At 37.9% G+C, this 18,065-nt stretch overlaps 1 protein-coding gene across 10 annotated transcripts in view; it reads right to left on the bottom strand.

The window, feature by feature from the left end:
- Positions 1-2,352: 2,352 nt before the first annotated feature.
- DGKB (diacylglycerol kinase beta) overlaps positions 2,353-18,065 on the bottom strand; it is a 521,988-nt gene continuing 506,275 nt past the window's right edge. For all 10 annotated transcript variants that reach the window (XM_048838274.2, XM_048838272.2, XM_075125825.1 and 7 more), the window contains 3 exons: positions 16,573-16,693; positions 12,213-12,273; positions 2,353-4,786 (listed from right to left, as the gene is read on the bottom strand). In XM_048838274.2, coding sequence (XP_048694231.2) covers positions 4,679-4,786; positions 12,213-12,273; positions 16,573-16,693 — 290 coding nt within the window. In that variant the 3' untranslated portion in view covers positions 2,353-4,678. The remainder of the gene's footprint in view (positions 4,787-12,212; positions 12,274-16,572; positions 16,694-18,065) is intronic.

The following is an 18,065-nucleotide window of genomic DNA, read 5'->3' as shown; positions in this document are numbered from 1 at the left end:
CAAGGAAATTTCAGTACTTTCTAGCATATCACAGCCCTAGGTGTAACACCCAAGTGTCTACCAAACACAGGGATACAGAGTAACCATAAAATATGAGTAATAATCATGTAGTTTTATGAATGGATTTGTAAAATATAGAACAAGTTAAACATTGGATTAATTCTATAAGTATAGGTGGCCTATTGTTAATCTCAGTGCTCAGACTGGTTACCCTCTTGCTTTTCACTTTCTTGGACACAGGTGGACTCAATCAGTCAAACTCTAAACTAGATTTCTCCCTAGAGTATTATAATGAAATGTTTCCTGTATACATTACCCTGCAGTGCTTCTACCAATGAAATCCAGGGAAGAAAAGAGGTGAGTAAAGGAAGCAGTGAGTGAATAAAAGATGTCAAGAAAAGGGAGAAGAGATGTTTTTGACTGAACATTGCTTTGAGCAGCTGCAACGTTCTAGCAAGTCAATGCCAAATTTGCAAATCCAGTGCGAATATTCAGACAGTCTCACTTCATGTATTGCATATCAAGTTAGTTTGCAAAAACCATCATAGATTGATTCCTACTCTGTGCCCACTGAAGTCCATGTGAATTTTGTCATTGATTTCAATGCATGCAAAATTATCTCTGGAGTCTCTGTGTGTGTGTTCACTATTTGAAGATAGCCCCATTTATTCTTTGCTCCAATCGCTATAGCACACACCATTATTTTATTTCATTGGGGACAACAAAGAAGATACTGAAGGTTTGTGTGACATTCTATACCTTGGGGGAGCGTGCTGTAACCCCCATATTCCTCATTTTCATATAATCATGATCTTACATATAAAGCATGCCTTGTAAGGTATCAGGGGAAATGTTATATGGATAGAGAAATTACTTTCAGCAGATCATATGTATATCATTAATGCATATGAAGTTATGAGAATTGTGTAGTATGGTCGTCACTAAAACATGCTGTAAGTTGGGGAAATCAGCCAGATATTAACTCTGCAGAGGCAACAGCGACGAAAGTAACCAATGCCCGGGTGGGGTGTCAATCAACCCATCAACTATTGTCCAGCAAGGGAGCTACAATACAATGACTCACCTGCATGAGGCCACACCAAGGACATTGCTCGACTTTGCTTGGAGAGACTCAGTAATGTTCACTTGACTCTGAAGGGGGCATGGGACAAATCCAAGAGGGGAGAAAGGACACGATAAAAGGAAGAGACATTTGCCATGCTCTTCCTCTCTCTTAAACCTACACCTACAGACACCACCACCACCAAGCGACTGAAGTGCTGATCAAAAGGGAGAGCCTGGCTGAAGAGCAGCCAGCCTGTGGTGAGAAGCATCTAAGTTCGTAAGGACGTTGAAAGTGTTAAGATCAGCTTAGAATGTGTTTTGCTTTTATTTAATTTGACCAAATCTGACTTCTTGTGCTTTGACTTATAATCACTTAAAATCTGTCTTCAGAGTTAATAAGACAGAGTTAATAAGGTTTATTATTAATAAACCTGTTTGTTTATTCTACCTGAAGCAGTGAGTTTGGTTTGAAGAGTGTCAGAGACTCCCCTTGGGATAACAAGCCTGGTACATATCAATTTCTTTGTTAAATTGACCAAATCATATAAGCTTGCAGCATCCAGCAGGCATAACTGGACACTGCAAGTCAGAGGTTCCTAGGGTTGTGTCTGGGACCGGAGATATTGCCTAGTATCATTCGCTTGCAAGTAGCTGGGAGCAGCTTACACGTCAGAGGCTGTGTGTGAACAGCCCAGGAGTGGGTGTTCTCACAGCAGAGCAGGGTAAGGCCGGCTCAGAGAGTCAAGGATTGGAGTGGCCTAGCAGATCACCCGTCTAGATAACACCAGAGGGGAATGTCACAGTTTGACAAAAAGTGTTGTCCATTATTTTTTCATCAAATACATTGCCTTCACTTCAGGTCATCTTTCAATTGCTGCAAGCTTTTATCCTTGCCTTCAGACTATCATATTCTTTCAATGCCCAGAAATCACAACACAGTATTAAATTACCAATAGGCTACATTAAAAATCCCAAAACTATCCCTATGATTAATACATAATACATTAATACAAAAACTATCCCTATGATTAAAAAAAACAAACTGATAGTGTAAGTATCCATGTACAGTGAAGAGACTGTTTTGTTATATTTATTTCATCAATGAGAATGTCAGTCATGAGTTAGCCTCTTGAGCACAGATACCATGAGAGATATCAGCTGTTCTGACGGAGGTATGTGTGGGGAGTGTATATATGAGCCCATCCATCCCTCTATATATGGAAAACCGTATAGCTGACAGTTACCTAGTCATCAGGCACATTAATAATGGCATCCATTGTTAAAGAATAGCCTATGCACCATTTTATTTGTTTTTCAGAGAGACAGTGTTCAAGAGATAATCATCGGGGGCACATTATATAATGGTATCATTCAACATGTTTTGACGTAAAAGGTTGAATAGCAACAGTAGAAAATTCTATGTCAAGTCATGAGCAAATATTTATTACCTGTAACCATAATTTCAGAAAGCCAGTGTGCGCATTATGCCAGCAAGGTCTTTCTTTATGCAAATACTTCTTACCTTGTAATTACGGAAATCTGCAGTCACTAATGCATCAGAATTTTTTGTGTGCGTGAGAAAGTGCATGTAATATACAAGAACAAGGGACATTCAAATCCTGCTGTAACTGTTAATATCGTTGGACCCAGCAATGGTGAATTATGTCTTAATTTTAAGGAATAATTGTCATCTCATTTTTCTACCTGATGCTGAACTTAATGTTGGTCTTTGCCTAGAACATTGAGAGCATATTTCATATACATAATCCTCACCAGCACTATGCTGCCTTTTTGTTCAGGATCTATTATATACAAAAGAGATGCTGAATACTCATACTAAGGAACAGAACGGTAGCAGCTTTACTTAAATCCATGCACAGTACCGTGCACAACAGAATGATTAAATGCTATTTACTTTTTAAAGATGAATGAATCAATTAAAAAATAGATTGGATAACTCATTGGCACTTTAATGTATCGATAAAGGTGGGAGGAAACTAATAAATCATGCATTTCAAGCAGTTCCCCCCCCCCGATGGAATGTTTGAGAACATAAAACATGCAGCGAAGAGGTGCAGATTATTTTGTACAATGAACAATGTCAAGACTGCATAAAAAAGCATTTTACTGTAGACCCATATTGTAAATTTATTGCAACACTGAAAAAGGTTGCCATTCTTGGACCTAACCATTAGACAGTCTGACAGTACCATGCGAGCCGTAGACAATAAAACCTGTGCTGTGATTTCCAAGCCGTTAAGAAGTCTCTCAGAGGACTGAGAAAATGAAGACCTAAAAAATTGCCTCCCAAATTATTATAATAGGAATTGTTTTGATTTCAGGTAACAATGAATAGAAAGGGAACTGATAAGAGCATGTCCTTTCCTGAAGGAGACTAATTTAAAGCATGAGAAAATGAGGGATGTTGCAAATTTATAAACAACAACAAAATTAGAAATGGTTTTAATTGTGAAGCAACAAGTTTGTGTGTCAGTCTATTAACGTATGAAACAAATGAAAGGTGAGCATGAAAACTGTAATTAATAGATTGTTTTTCCTATTCCAGCATTAGTTTGGACATTGCCAAGGTAATCAAAGAACCGTAAATTTTCAGAAATAAGTCTGCTACAGTCTTCATGATTAATTATGCATTAAACCATTTCTCTGAAGCGTCCTTCACTAGATCTTTGGTGGGAAATGCAGTTTATAAGACATGTGGTTTGGTTATTTGTGTGCATACATACTGCACTCTTGGCCAATATGCAAGATGATTTAAAGTTTGGTATATTACAAAGATTTACCGTTGAGTAAAATGTTTTAATGTTTCAACAAACAACACTGCTGACTAGTTTTGCAAGTACCATTACCTTTATTCACTGTCCTTTAACCTTTAGCCCTGTAGTCCTCACTCAGGCAATCCTGCATTGACTTCCCATCTTGCAAAAACTTACACATGTGAGAAGTTATCTACATGTGAGTAGTACCAGTGATCCAGTGGGACTTTTTGTGTCATGCCTCAGTGTTTGAAAGATGAAAGGTATTTTAGCAAAGAAAAAGTATTTTAATACTCCCCAGTGGGGTTAAATTGCTGAAGAAAAATATTCACAAGAGTGGAAAGAAATGTTAAATGTAAAAGGCCAAGTTAATGGGACCTGTGAACTTCCAAGCTCTTATGTGATACAGGTCAAATCAATTGCTGATCTGAAGATGCTTGGGTTCCAGGGGCAACTACAGAATCTCTGGATTATGATCACTGCATTAGAATTAACTACAAATAAAATCTTACGAAATAAATCAAATTACCAAGAGCATTCCCTCCTCATGTTCCATGGCAGAATTATACCATAAATTAGTAAATGGTAATGCATGCAACAAAAATATGCCATATCACTGTATATAAACATCTGCTTTCCTCATGCAAAATTGCCTTAAAAAGTGACAATAAATTTTTCTAATAGCATAATTTTACATTTGCTCAGTCACAGAAACTGTTATGCCAAATTCCAGAATTTTGTGAGTCGAGGATATTCTAAAACTTTTGAAAGATTTCTGGCATAAATATTCCAAAGCCCAGTGCTGCTAATTTGTTTTCTCAGAACTAAACTACAGAGGCTTATTCCTTGCTGTGGTTCCTTGTTCTTCTGATAATGGAGGAGAATAGACCGGTTTTTGGAGGAGGTCCCACCAATATTGGGGCTTGATTCTTGTGGGTAATTTTTATCTGAGGGGAGGGAAAGAAAAAAACAAACAGTTATCCCTTTAGCTAACTCAACTTCTTTATCATATTTTTACAAATATACAAAGTGACTGAACCATTTAAAATCTTAAAATGTAACTTCTGAAACTTCAGATGACCAAGGATTGAAAAGTAGCTATTGAAATAAATTTTGTTACAACTGACATTTGCTTATATCATAAACAAATTCATTTATAGTCATAGTTACAACACACACATTGTAATCATACAGGAAATCCATATTATTAATCATATATAATAAGAACATAGCAATATGCTCTCTTACTACAGGAGCATGAGATTTATAACCTGCCCTTTTATCACTGCTTGTCACTTGAATATTTTGTGTATCCACGTAGTAAAAAGGAATTCAAAAGCAGGAAAGGACACACTGTATGTTGGGGAGAAACCAAGCTGGTTTCCCATTATTAAGATATACACTGTATCATAACATGCCTTATTTATTTCCCTAATCAGATTGTTCTTCTCTTTTAACACGAGCCATGATACTTAATTTCAAAATAACCATTAGGAATAAAAGTCAAAAGTTAACATAGAAAAAAAGGTCAAAAATGATGAACTAGCATTCTAATTTGTTAATTAATTGGTAATAGAATAGAATCAAATATTGAAAAGCCTGTTTAAAACACTTTGAAAGACTGCTCTAAAGCCACTCATTTTGATTTCTTTGATATAAAACTACGAATCACCTTAAATGAGACAACCTTAAAGTATATTATGTCTGCAATTTTCTCTAATTCAAGTCTAAATTAGAGAAGACATTTTATGAATGTATGCTATGCTCAAAGCTAATTGAAAGCAATTATCAAAGTGGCATTTTGTCTGTGACTTTAAGATACATTGTAAGATAATAAATGATTCTCATTATGTAATAAAAAGGTCACATCTTGCCTTTGGGCTAGTGACACTAAGGGTTTTTCAAAAGCAATCTGAGACATTTTCTTTAGTGAACTACAACTAATACAAGAACCATCACTTATTAAATATCAGTTGTCACCTGCATAGTATCCACATCAGAAATGGGTATTTCTTTCAAAAGAAACACCGCCTCATTAAAAACTGCAAAAAAAACCTCTCTCTTAAAGTGCATACCTGACATTTTCAAGGTAAAATGAATATTCTTCACTTGTCATTCACTAATAGTAATGAAACAAAAATGTACATCACGTGGAGAGGCTCATTAAAATCTAGAACAATCCTTTTCTTGGGGGTGGAAATTTACTTTACAATCTAAGGAGACAGAAACATAAAAATCTCAACAGGTTGAGGGGGTTTATTTAACTCTATGGAAATTTTAGCTTACTCTTCACAAGTTCGTTGCACTGCGACCTGATATGTAACTTTAGTATGTTATTGTTCATTAGCATGAAATTTAGTTGTATGATTCTCTTTCCTCACAGTCAACCTAGCTTCAGGCACCAATTTGGGGACCAGATCAGCATAGCTCCATTGATACTAGCTGATGACCTGGCCCTGTGAATTTATCTCATGGGTTGCTGTCACTCATACATCATATGTAGGTGTTATGTTTAATAATGGGGGCGGTGGGATGGCCCCTTTTAGGAACACACACTGCATCTGAGACCCAAATCCTCTTGACTTTCACGGAATGCTGCAAATGCTATTTTCTCATGCTTTCCTGGAGACCCTGGGTTCAACATGAACTGAAAGCACTGAGTGGAGAAACCATTTAGTTATGTTGGGTTGGGAGAATTTAATATGACCATTGGGTCAATTTGAATGTTTTTGTGATTATTTTGAAAAAGCAATGTACATGGAATGATTATCAGAAAATTAAAGAAAAATATTTTTAAAAGATGCAAAGTTAAGTTGCAGCTATAGGAAAAACATGAGAAAATGTTTCTGCTTAGAAAACGTTATATTTTAAGAAAAACAAAAAACAACAGAAAACAAAGCTCCACCCAAACAGAAACTGCAAGCAGCCAAAAGTATTCCCAGTAGTTTATGATGCATTTGATGAAAGGTCAGTATATAACACTATGGGTAAAATTCTGACTCCACTGAAATCATTGGCAAAACTCCCACTCAATTCAATGGAACCAGGATTTCACCCTGTAAGTTTGTAGTCCTAATGCAGAAGTTTTACAGGGCTGAGACATCAATAAATGGCTCCAGGGAAAATGTAGCATTAGAAATTTTAAAATAATTTTTGCAGCCCTAAGAAGTGCAGCTAATGATATACTTGCTAAAAGGAAAACCATACCCAATTTAAAGAAGAGCATAACTCTTAAAATTAGAGATAGTAATTGCTCCTTATTTGAAGATAGGTTTCAGAGTGATAGCCATGTTAGTCTGTATCATCAGAAGATAGTAATGTTTGCTAATACATGAGAAGTCTGAGTCTGTCATATTAAAAATGTTTATAAATGCATAAAATGGACATTTATTTTGTCAGGAGCACGTCAGAGCTTCAAAAAGTGCCTTGAAGCCACAGTAACACAATGCATGCAGTAAATGAAATGCACTAGGGAGTAATAAGTTTAATGTATTAACTATGTTTCTTAGATCAAATAGTTTTCCTTTTATGTTATTGGACTCTACAATGTGTGCTAGTTATATGTGTGTTCCTAACATCATAGTACGCTTAAATAAGAGGTCATCGTTGCCCTTCCAATGAAAACAGAATATGGTGTTATAAATACAGGAGCTAATCAAGATGCTAACTAATAAGAAACTATAAATGATACTCCCAGTTTATGTTAAAATATTTGGATTAACAGTCAACTCTACACCTCAGAGGATACAAAGTTAAATTCAAATATGAACATACTGAGCCATATACATGGGCAACAGGTGGCCACTTGGCTTCACACTATCAACAGGGAGATTCACAGGATTATCCCACAGTCTAGAGGTTTGTATGCCACTCCTCTCCCTGCTGCTGGGGCAGGAGTGACTGGGGCAACACTACATCATAACTATCCCCCAAAATGACTGAGGCCAGATGCAGATGTGCCAGAAAGAACAGCCCTTAAGGGTGCTCTAACACCATGGGTGGTGGGTATGATAGGCTGGGGAAGGCTGAGCCTCCCCAAACAGCCAAGTGTGGCCCCACCCACGCTCTGCCCCACGTTGCTTCCCATTTTGCAGCTTAGTCTTCACCTGTGCCATGGCCCAGGGGGGCACCACCCACCCACCCAGTGCTGCGGGGACTGGGGCCGTGCTGCCCACCCATCTGGTGCTCCGGAGCTGGGGCAGTCTGGGGTGGGCGGTTCTGGGCTCTAGGGGCAGGGCTTGGGGGCTAGCCTCCCACAAGAGGCAGTTCACACGCCTCCCATGTATAACACAGTGCAGAGGACTACCCTGCATAGAGAAGCCATAGGATAAGAGAAGTGCAAAGGTGAGTTTTAAGCTCTCTTTGTGTCCTCTCTCCTGGCTTGGGCTGTGTACATTTGGGCCAAACCTCTCTGATCCAGCCCAATGGTTTTAAATAGAGCTGTATGTGGCAGTCCTTTTAAACAATTTCTTAACAATATTATTGTGCAAAATGCAATCACATCTAATCAGTCTGGCATTAATTAAGCTCTAATAATAAACTCTAGTATCTCTCTTAAGTAGTGTGATCTGTTTCCCCTTCACACAGGTAGATTGGAAAACATTATGGTGTCACCATAATTCTTAAACATACTGTGAAAATGACAGAGCTGCAAAATTAAAATAAATGATTAATAGCATTTTTTTCATGTTTTGTACTAATAGGTATCACTGAGCTTTTAAATTAATAGAGCTGTCAAGCTCAGGGTTGTTACAGATCCAGCGCAGAACTAAAATGGAAATTATGTATTCCACAGACACCTAAAGATGACACGTTGGAATATTTTAAATTTTAATTAGTAGGTGCAATTGTTCCCCCTCCCACAAGTTACTGCAAATTAATTGGCAATTAGTCACAACTAATTTTTTCTTAACAGTTTGAACTGGAAAGATAGGTGCATTATGGTACATACTTGTCTGAGGTGCAGAAAGCACACATGCAGGAAATTGCATTGTCAATTACAAAAACGACTATTGTGAAATTAAGAAAAATTATGCATAGGTAAACAACACTAATGTGCAGTGTAGCAGTGAACGGAAAAAAGAACACCCAACTGCCCCTGAACCAAAAACACAACAGCAGCACAAAACAAACAAACAAAAACCAATCTCCCCAAACCTCAGGGCTAGAAACAGAAATTCATGCAAGTTGTCATTATAACAAGAGAAACTTTTTACAGGCTGGCATCAGTTTCTATGTTAACTATTGAACTACTGCTGGACAGTTTCCCCTATCATCAACTGCTATATAGAGCCAGGACACAATCCTGCTGCCGCGGAAATCAAGGACAAAAGTCCCATTGCATTCAGTGAGATTAGGCCCGAATGGCTTGAGAGATCTATGGGATGGAGTTGCAACTAGAGCTCCTCTGTGCCCGCTGCCTGGGGTGTTGAGGCCAGTGGATCTATGTAAAAGCTGGTCTGTGGCCCCTCTCTTAGCTACGCATAGACTCTTTCCACAAAGAGTAAGAGGCCCAAGCTGTTCAGCCCTCAGTCTCCCTGCCCCTAGGTGGGGGTTAAGTAATGAGGTAGACCTTGTGCTGGCTCTCTGCACAATGGTTCAATTACACTCTTAAAGAGTATGAGAAAGGCCAGGGAAAAAATTCATACATAAATTCATTCAAACATAAATATTCAAACCTCTTTTCCAGGGATGATAAAAGCACCTGTATAATTTTCTGGTGCCATGTATTATGAGTTTTTCTAATAGGAAAAAAAAATCATGCCATTGTAATAAATGTCCTGTTGTTAAATAAACCTTATCAACACCAATAGACAGAAAGTATGTCACATGTTTTGTGACAAATACCAATGATATTTTTAATTTCTTGCATTCCATAAAATGGCCCTGCCAGTGGACTAGCATTTCCATTTCTTCACAGAGGAAATATTCTTGCATCTGCCATAAATGTCTCTTTTTTCCATTTTTAATCTAGTGATACTGGCTGCTTGAGATTCACACTTGGTACTTACCAAATCAAGAACAGACGAAAGAAGTGAAATTGCAGTTTTTTGTAATTAAGACAGATATTCTTTGAGATTTTTCAAAACAATGCTAAAGGCAGTTGTAGGTAAATGGAAATATTATTTTTCTTAAAGAAATACTGGTGCCTGAAGACAGAAGTTTATCAAATTAACTCGAGAGCCTTTGAAGATTCTTTACTATTAATGACCTGTTTGGAGATCAAGTGAGACCATAAATATATTTTATGTCACTATATTTTGGCTGGGTGAGCTGTGATAGAATTTCCTCTTCAGCTAATTATCAAAGATGTTTAATGTAACCACTCACGTTATAATTTTTTCTTCACAAAAAGAGTTCTATATGAAAAGATGATGAAAGCAATAAAATGTAGGCCTCGATCATGCAACTTGTGCTTCTTGGGCGGCCTGCAGTGGATCTCCAGATAAGCATAGCAGCCTGGCTATGTGCAGCATAATGCAGAATTGAGGCCTGAGATTATAAGATATTTAGGGCAGGAACTGTCTTTTTTTATGTATGCGTACAGTGCCTAGCACAATGGGGCTTCCATACTTATTGGGAACTCTAGGTGCTATCACAATACAAATAATAATTTTTAGCTTTCATATTCTCTATGTTATTAGAGCTATAGGGTGAAATCCTGGCACTATTTAAATCAATGGCAAAACTTTCATTGACTTCAGTGGGGTCAGATTTCACCAAAAAGCCATTGGCCAAAATTTTAAGATATTTAGGTGCCTAACTCCAAAGGCTCCTAAATACCTTTAAAAATCTGGGCATAAGTAACTCAGATGGCTAAGTCAGATTTCAAAAGTGACTTCGGCACTTAGGATCAAAAGTTAAAAGTATTTAAGTGCCTAAAGACGCAGCCATGTGCCTGATGTCAACGCTGGAGGGATGGGACTCACTCTGTGTGTGTGTGTGTTGAACTCCTCTTCATCTTAAAAGAAATGATAATTTACTTTTGGTTAAGTCAGAGGGACAACTTCAAGGCAAACTTTATTGAAGTCTGTAGTATAGGCAAAAACTCATGATTTCTATACTAGTCTCCTGATATTTTTTTCTGAAGTTTACAATCCTGGGGCTCAAACAGTTTGTTCACACAGTTACAGTCAGTAACACTTTTTTTCGTGCACGTGCTTGAATAGAGAAAGCTACATAGTCCATGAACAAATGCTCTCTGATTTCCAAAAAAAAAAAAAAAATCTTTCTGAAGCAGAGCTTTGGAAATATGATCTCAAAATCAAACAAAGATATCTAAAACTCCTTCCTCGAATGTTAGCCTTGGATAAATATTTGACCACTTAGAACCAGGACAAGGAGAAAGTCTAAGAAGATTTGTAAATTTTGTTTTTGGTGCACAAGTATTTTCTGTGCATGGAGACACAGAGAGCAGTTCAGGCAAAAATTATGAAAATGCAGGGAGCAACAGCACTCTTTCAGCAGAAGAAAAAGGGAAAATATTTCTTGTAATATAAATGTAAAAAATAAAATCAAATAGAATCATTCTTCTGTGACTAAATGTATAGAGATTCTGCAGATACTTGCCTTTATGAAGCTTAAAGTCTGTGGATTAGTCTGCCCACAAAAGGGAAATAAACACGTTCCATAGTGGGTTTGTTATAGAGGACAGAGTAGTTTATTTTGAACACATGCATTTTATGACCACTTTTAAAGGGTAGTTTGACTAGGCAACAAAACGGACTACGGTGTGTGGTGTTCTTGGCTGTAACCATGGGTCAGATGCTCCATGGATCAGACATTGGGGTGATTGTAAAAAACGGTATGGCCAACATCCTTCCATGGGTTCTGCAAGTCCAGTGACTGGGAAATCACAGGTCCTGTTGCTCTATAACCACAGATTTATGGCTGCAAGAGGTTATGCACAACCTCTTCACTCCAAAAGATTTTGTGACAAATCTCATGAGATTTCCCACTGTTCTGTGCTCACACATCCATCTATTTATATGGCCCTCCCATCACTATAGTATCTGAGAGTCTCCCAAGTATTCAGAATAAGAAATGTAATAACAATCTCTTTCTTTTTCTTCCATCTCAACCTGTAGAAGAAATAGCATGATTAAATTACAGGTTTTGTTTCTTTATGTTCGCGTGAGAGAGTGGGTGTGCTGTGTATCTGTGTGGGTGTACAGAAATTATGGAGCATAAGCTAAGTCAATGTTGATAGCTACAGTTGTCTCTAATTGAAAAGGAGCAGTTTCTAACATTTAAGGAGATCCGAAATGAAAGTTTGATCATTAAAACTGATTGCCATTTTTATCATAGAAAAAATATTTCCCCCTCAAATTTCTTTTCCAGTTCTATTGGATATGTTGATAAAAGCATACTTACTGTACAAGGAGTCTGCATCCATGGTTCTCCATCAATCTGCATGGGCAGCGACTTGCTGGTTCTAAAGTAAAATATTTAATTATATGAATAAGAGTGGCTGGACAAAATTCATCAAACTTCTATTTTGAACAGAGATCTATGAGGACAGAACAGATGTGTGCAATCATCAGGACATTTATTGCCTACAAGTGTGCATGCAACTTCCACTGTTATTCCACCATAGATCAGGTATATGACCCAATGCCCCTAAAAAAAGTAATGCCCTTATTTTAAGTACTCTTCTGTAATGTTATGTGCAAACATATATACTGTCATTCAGGAACAGTCCCAAGTGTACTTTTAATATGCAAAACAAAAGTATAACAAACAGGCACAATGTGCTAAAGATATGCAGCTATTCCTTCATGACAGAGCAGAGTGCAGAGAGTGGAACTTGACTTCTGCATGAACTTAGGGTATGAACCTACTTTATTAAATAAGAACACAGTGAAGCTCTTTGGGGCAAAGAGTACCTTTTTGTTACATGTCTGCACAGTGCGGAGCACAATGGGACAGGGGTGCCTCAATGTTACCACAATACAAATAATAAAGAGAAGTCCATGCTACCCATAACAATTTTCAAACTACTGTTTATGAACCAAATAAGAAAATTCTTTCAGCCATACTAGTATTTTTTATTAGCAGTGGGAGGATATTCTGTTGTTTGCATCTATTCTGGTACCCTGCTCATACTCATATAGCAGTAAAGTCAGTTCCAAGGAGGACTGTGTTCAGAGGCTTTGCCTTTAAGGATAAAACAATTAGAATGTTTAGTGCTCTAATATGATTTGCAGAATAACAGTTTTATAGACCCAGCACTGCTGGAAGTGATGCACATCAGATAATTACATAAGCCTACAGGAATGTAAAGGCAGGAATCAAGATAATAACCTTGGGCACATCCAATTCTGCACCCATTTAAGTCAAGGGAAATGGAAGGCAAGTGCAATACCCTCAGCAGAAGGTAGGCTTTCACCTTCAGAAATACCTACGCTTTCAAGGGAGTAACTGCTGTAATTTATGGCCAGGGTGCAACATGTAGAAACAGAAACGGAGACCATGCAAGTGGCCTCACCCAAAAGCTGAGTAAAAGTGTCACATTTGGAGTCCCGACTTGTAGGAGAGCATAGGTATTGTTTCTTTGGTGTGCACCCAGGCACATGGCACTCCAAAAGAGGGAGGGGAGATGGCAAGCATTTCTTCTCTGCATCAACTGAGATTGGATGCTTGCTACCCCAAATCGGGAGCCATCCTGAATTAAACACCATGGGTCGGATTTTCAAAATCACCTAAGGCACCTTGGAAAATCCCACCTTATTTTCTTAATGTTTCTTAATGGTTTTCTCTCGCACATGAGGTGAGGTGGGATGAGGCAAGCTTCACTGGCGAAAAACTGTACAATTTTGTAAAATTGTCAAATATTTAAAAAAACTTTTTTGGAAATATAGAGATTTTTCTGGTTCTATTCAGCACTTTGTCATACCAATGAAAACTGTGTTCACTTTTAGCTCAGTAAGTCATAGAATCATAAAAATGTAGGGCTGGAAGGGACCTCGAGAGGTCATCCAGCCCAGCACCTTGTACAAAGGCAGGACCAGGTAAACCTATACCATTCCTGACAAGTGTTTGTCTAACCTGTTCGTAAAAACCCTCAATGATGGGCACTCCATAACCTCCCTCAGAAGCCAATTCTAGAGCTTATAGTTAGAAAGTATTTCCTAATACCTAATTTAAGCCTGCTGCGTGGAAGATTAAGACAATTACTTATTTTCCTATGTTAGGAGACATGGAGAACAATTGATCACCATCTTCTTTGTAACTGCCCTTAACATATTTGAAGAATATTATCAGGTCTCTCCTCAGGCTTCTTTTCCCATCACTAAACATGCCCAGTTCTTTTAACCTTTCCTCCTAGATCAGGTTTTCTTAACCTTCTATCATTTTGGTTGTTCTCTGGACTCTCGCCAATTTGTCCACATTCTTTCTTAAACACATCTTTCAGTGTTCCAGCTGAGGCTCACCAGTGCCAAGTAAAGTGGGACAATTACCCATATCTTAGGGTATGTCTACACAGCAATTAAACACCCCCGGGTGGCCCAGGATTGTAAAATTGCAGTGTAGATGATTTGCCTCAGGCTGGAGCCTGAGCTCTGGGATCCTGTGGAGCGGGGTTGAGGAGAAAGGTCCCAGGCTCCAGCCTGAGCCTGAACATCTACACTGTCATTTTAAAGGCCTGCAGCCCGAGCCTGGCAAGCCCAAGTCAGCTGACCTGGGACACCTGGTGGCCTTTAACTGTCGTGTAGCCATAACCTTACATATAATACACGCCTTTTGCAGCTCCACCTTGCTGCCCCCGCAACCCCCAATCATGGGATCCCAGAGCTCAGGTTCCAGCTTCAGGCAGATCATCTACACAGCTGACCTGGGCCAAACCTGATCTAGGTGGGAAAAGAAGACTGAGAAGGTGCCTGATAATATTCAATTTGTGACTGACGATAACTCCCAGATTTTTTTATGAAGTACTACTTCCTAGTCAGTTAGTCCCCATTTTGTAGTTGTGTATCTGATTTTCCTAAGTGTAGTACTTTATACATTAGAGTGACAAGATGGGTGAAGTAATATCTTTTATTGGACCAACTTCTGTTGCACATCTTTATTGAATTTCATCCTGTTTATTTCAGATCAATTCTCCAATCTATCAAGGTTGTTTTGAATTCCAATCCTGTCCTCCACAGTGCTAGCAACCCCTCCCAGCTTGGAGTCATCTGCAAACATTATAAGTGGACTCTCTACTCCATTATCCAAGTCATTAATGAAAATATTGAATAGTACCAGATCCAGGACAGAACCCTGCAGGATCCCACTAAATACATGCCCCCAGTTTGACAGCAAACTATTAATAACTACTCTTTGAGTTTGTTCTTTCTACCAGTTTTTCATCCATCTTATAGTAATTTCATCTAGACCGCATTTCCCTAGTTTGGTTACAAGAATGCCATGTGGGACTATGTCAAATTCCTTACTAGAATCAAGGTACACCATCTCTACAGCTTCCCCCTATCCAATAGGCCAGAAATGCTGTCAAAGAAGGAAATTAGGTTGGCTTATGGTGGCTATTACTTATGACTCTATTATCCCCTAGGTGCTTACAAATTGATTGTTTAATAATTTGCCACATTTATCTTTCCAGGTATTGAAGTTAGGTTGACTAGTCTATAGTTCCTCGAGTCCTTTTGTACCCCCTTTTAAAGATAAGTACTATGTTTGTCCTTCTACAGTCTTCTGGGACCTCACCCGTCCTCTATAAGTTCTCACAGATAATTGCTAATATCTAGTTCCTTATGTACCCTTGGGTGAATTTTGTCAGGCCATGCCAACTTGAATGCACCTTACTTATTTAAATATTCTTTAATCTGTTCTCTCCTTATTTTGGCCTTCATTCCTTGCCCCTTCTTGTTAATATTAATTGTGTTGAATATCTGGTCACAATTTACCATTTCTGTGAAGAGTGAAGCAAGATAGACATTAAACCCCTTAGCCTTCTTGATGTAATCCATTATTAGCTCACTTTCCCCACTAAGGAGAGGGCCTACACTTTCCTTTGTCTTTCTCTTGTTCCTAATGTATTTATAGAACCTCTTCTTACTGTCTTCTATGTCCCTGGCTAGTTGTAATTCATTTTGTGCCTTAGCCGTTCTGATTTTGTCCCTACATGCTTGTGCTATTCTTTTCTACTCACTCCTAGGAATTTGACAATGTTGTCCAAATAATACAGCCCAATCAAATTAGCCAGTTCTCCTGTTTCATGGCTAACTCATACCAATGCATTTGTTCATGGTGACTTGTCAGTGCTCAACAGACAGTATAACAATAACGTGTGGGTTTTTTTGCTCCTGAGAATCTTAAAGTGCTTTACAAATACTAACGGCAATTTATAACTCCCGGGTGAAGAATATATTAGGATACCCATCTTATGAAGAGATTGAAATGTGTCAAAGAAATGTAAATGACTTGTCCAAGGTCACTCAGAGTCAGTGAATAATAAAACCCAGGGGTATCAACTCTCAGTTCTCTTCTCTCACCACTAGACAAAACCTCTTCTCACAATGAGGTGAGAGATGACTATAAGGCGAGAAGACTGAAGTTAAGAATTTTCCTATTCATCCTATCATGTATTTTAATGAAAGAAAAACACTTACATACATGAATTCAGTAAATACCTACAAATTCAGCAAATTTTCATGTGCATTTAATGTCTGATTTTTATTCAATATGTAGCAATACAAAATTTTATAACTAGAAGATACAATAAAGAGTTTACCTGATGACAACAGACGAGCACTGTGCAAGCCGCCTGCCAGCACTTTTCAATCCTGTGTATATCTGACCCATCTCCATGGCTCCCTCCAGACCAACCACTTCCATCAGCTGATCACTCAGATCTGAAACAATTCAGCACACTTCCCTTTAGGAAGACATCAACACTTCAACTAGAAATTAATTCTGAAATGGTGTAAGAGCTAGGACTGACTAGTAAAAATGACAGCAATAGGAACTACTAGCATAAGAAAAGATAAAAGGTAGTAGGAACATTACTGGCAGAGAAGTAATGGCAACATTATTTTCTAAACTGACTAACAGTTGTCAACTTTCAGGATTACTATACCTGGACTCACTATCATCTCATTCCAAAACATCATGACAAAAATGTCTCTAAAGTCTAATAATAAGCATACACAGGTCTGGTAGCAACCTCTATATTTAGATTACTTAACATCATAAAAGACTCTTTCAACCTTTTTTTTGAGAAGCTCTATACCTCCATTGTTTGTAGCATGTCTTTGAAATTTAAGAAGGGAAAGCCCTTGGGCTAGAAAAGTGCCTTTTATTTGTCCCATAATCTTCCATTCAAGTGGTCTAGGCAACTTTAATTTGGCCTCTTTGTGCTTATGCACTTTGATACAGACTTTATTTACCTGATCATACACTATTTTTTTCCACAGGACTTTTGCCTCATTCATTGCACAGGTTGAATGCTCAAGGGGATATAATTAAAGTATGGGCATTAATCTGGCATTTCCTATTTTGATCACTTGTTTACAATGTAAATATTTTTCTTCTCATGTAGTTCAGTGCCAAAATATTATGTAATAAAACTGTAAAATATCATTTAAAACAGTATTATTCAAAAAGTAAAGTTAAAAGTTAAATAAATACTAGTTGCCTTGATCTCAAGGAACAAGTATAATATAAATTCAGAGTCTCCAGTTTACAAGACAAAAAGAGTCTCTAACCATTAATACATCAGACTAGTTTGAGGGGCAACCAAAGTGAGTTAAATCCTCTCTGGAACCCACTAGGCTTGTTTTTGTGTGAACCATTTTACAAGTTCTAGTGAAATGTATGCTGCCAAGAACAGATGGACAAGGAACAGAAACATTTTCTTTCAGCTGTAGATTATGCTTAAATGTCCCTTGCTTTATAAAGTGGCTGTTAATATCCTTGTTTCTCAGAGATATGCTAGCCAATGAACTAGAGAGAGGAATGCTAAAACCTCAGGTGCAAGAATCATGACATTGCCAAAAGAAAGGAGAAAATATTGACATGTGTAGCTCAACCTTCACTGTAGGTGGAATTTCATGCTATTTTTAACTATGGGGTTGAGCGAAACTGTCAAAGGGAGTTTTCTGTTGATTTCACTGGGCCTTTGGATCAAAGTAGTTAACTGAAATCTATGTATTAAAGAAGAAATTGAATAAAGAGTTGGAGTATAGTTGGGGTGTGGTCCTAACTATTCTGTTAACACCCAGAGAA

This window comes from Caretta caretta, chromosome 2, assembly GCF_965140235.1.
Source record: "Caretta caretta isolate rCarCar2 chromosome 2, rCarCar1.hap1, whole genome shotgun sequence".
Taxonomy (NCBI): Eukaryota; Metazoa; Chordata; order Testudines; family Cheloniidae; genus Caretta; species Caretta caretta.
The sequence above is the reverse complement of the archived record's forward strand: the minus strand, read 5'-3'. Positions and strand labels throughout refer to the sequence as shown.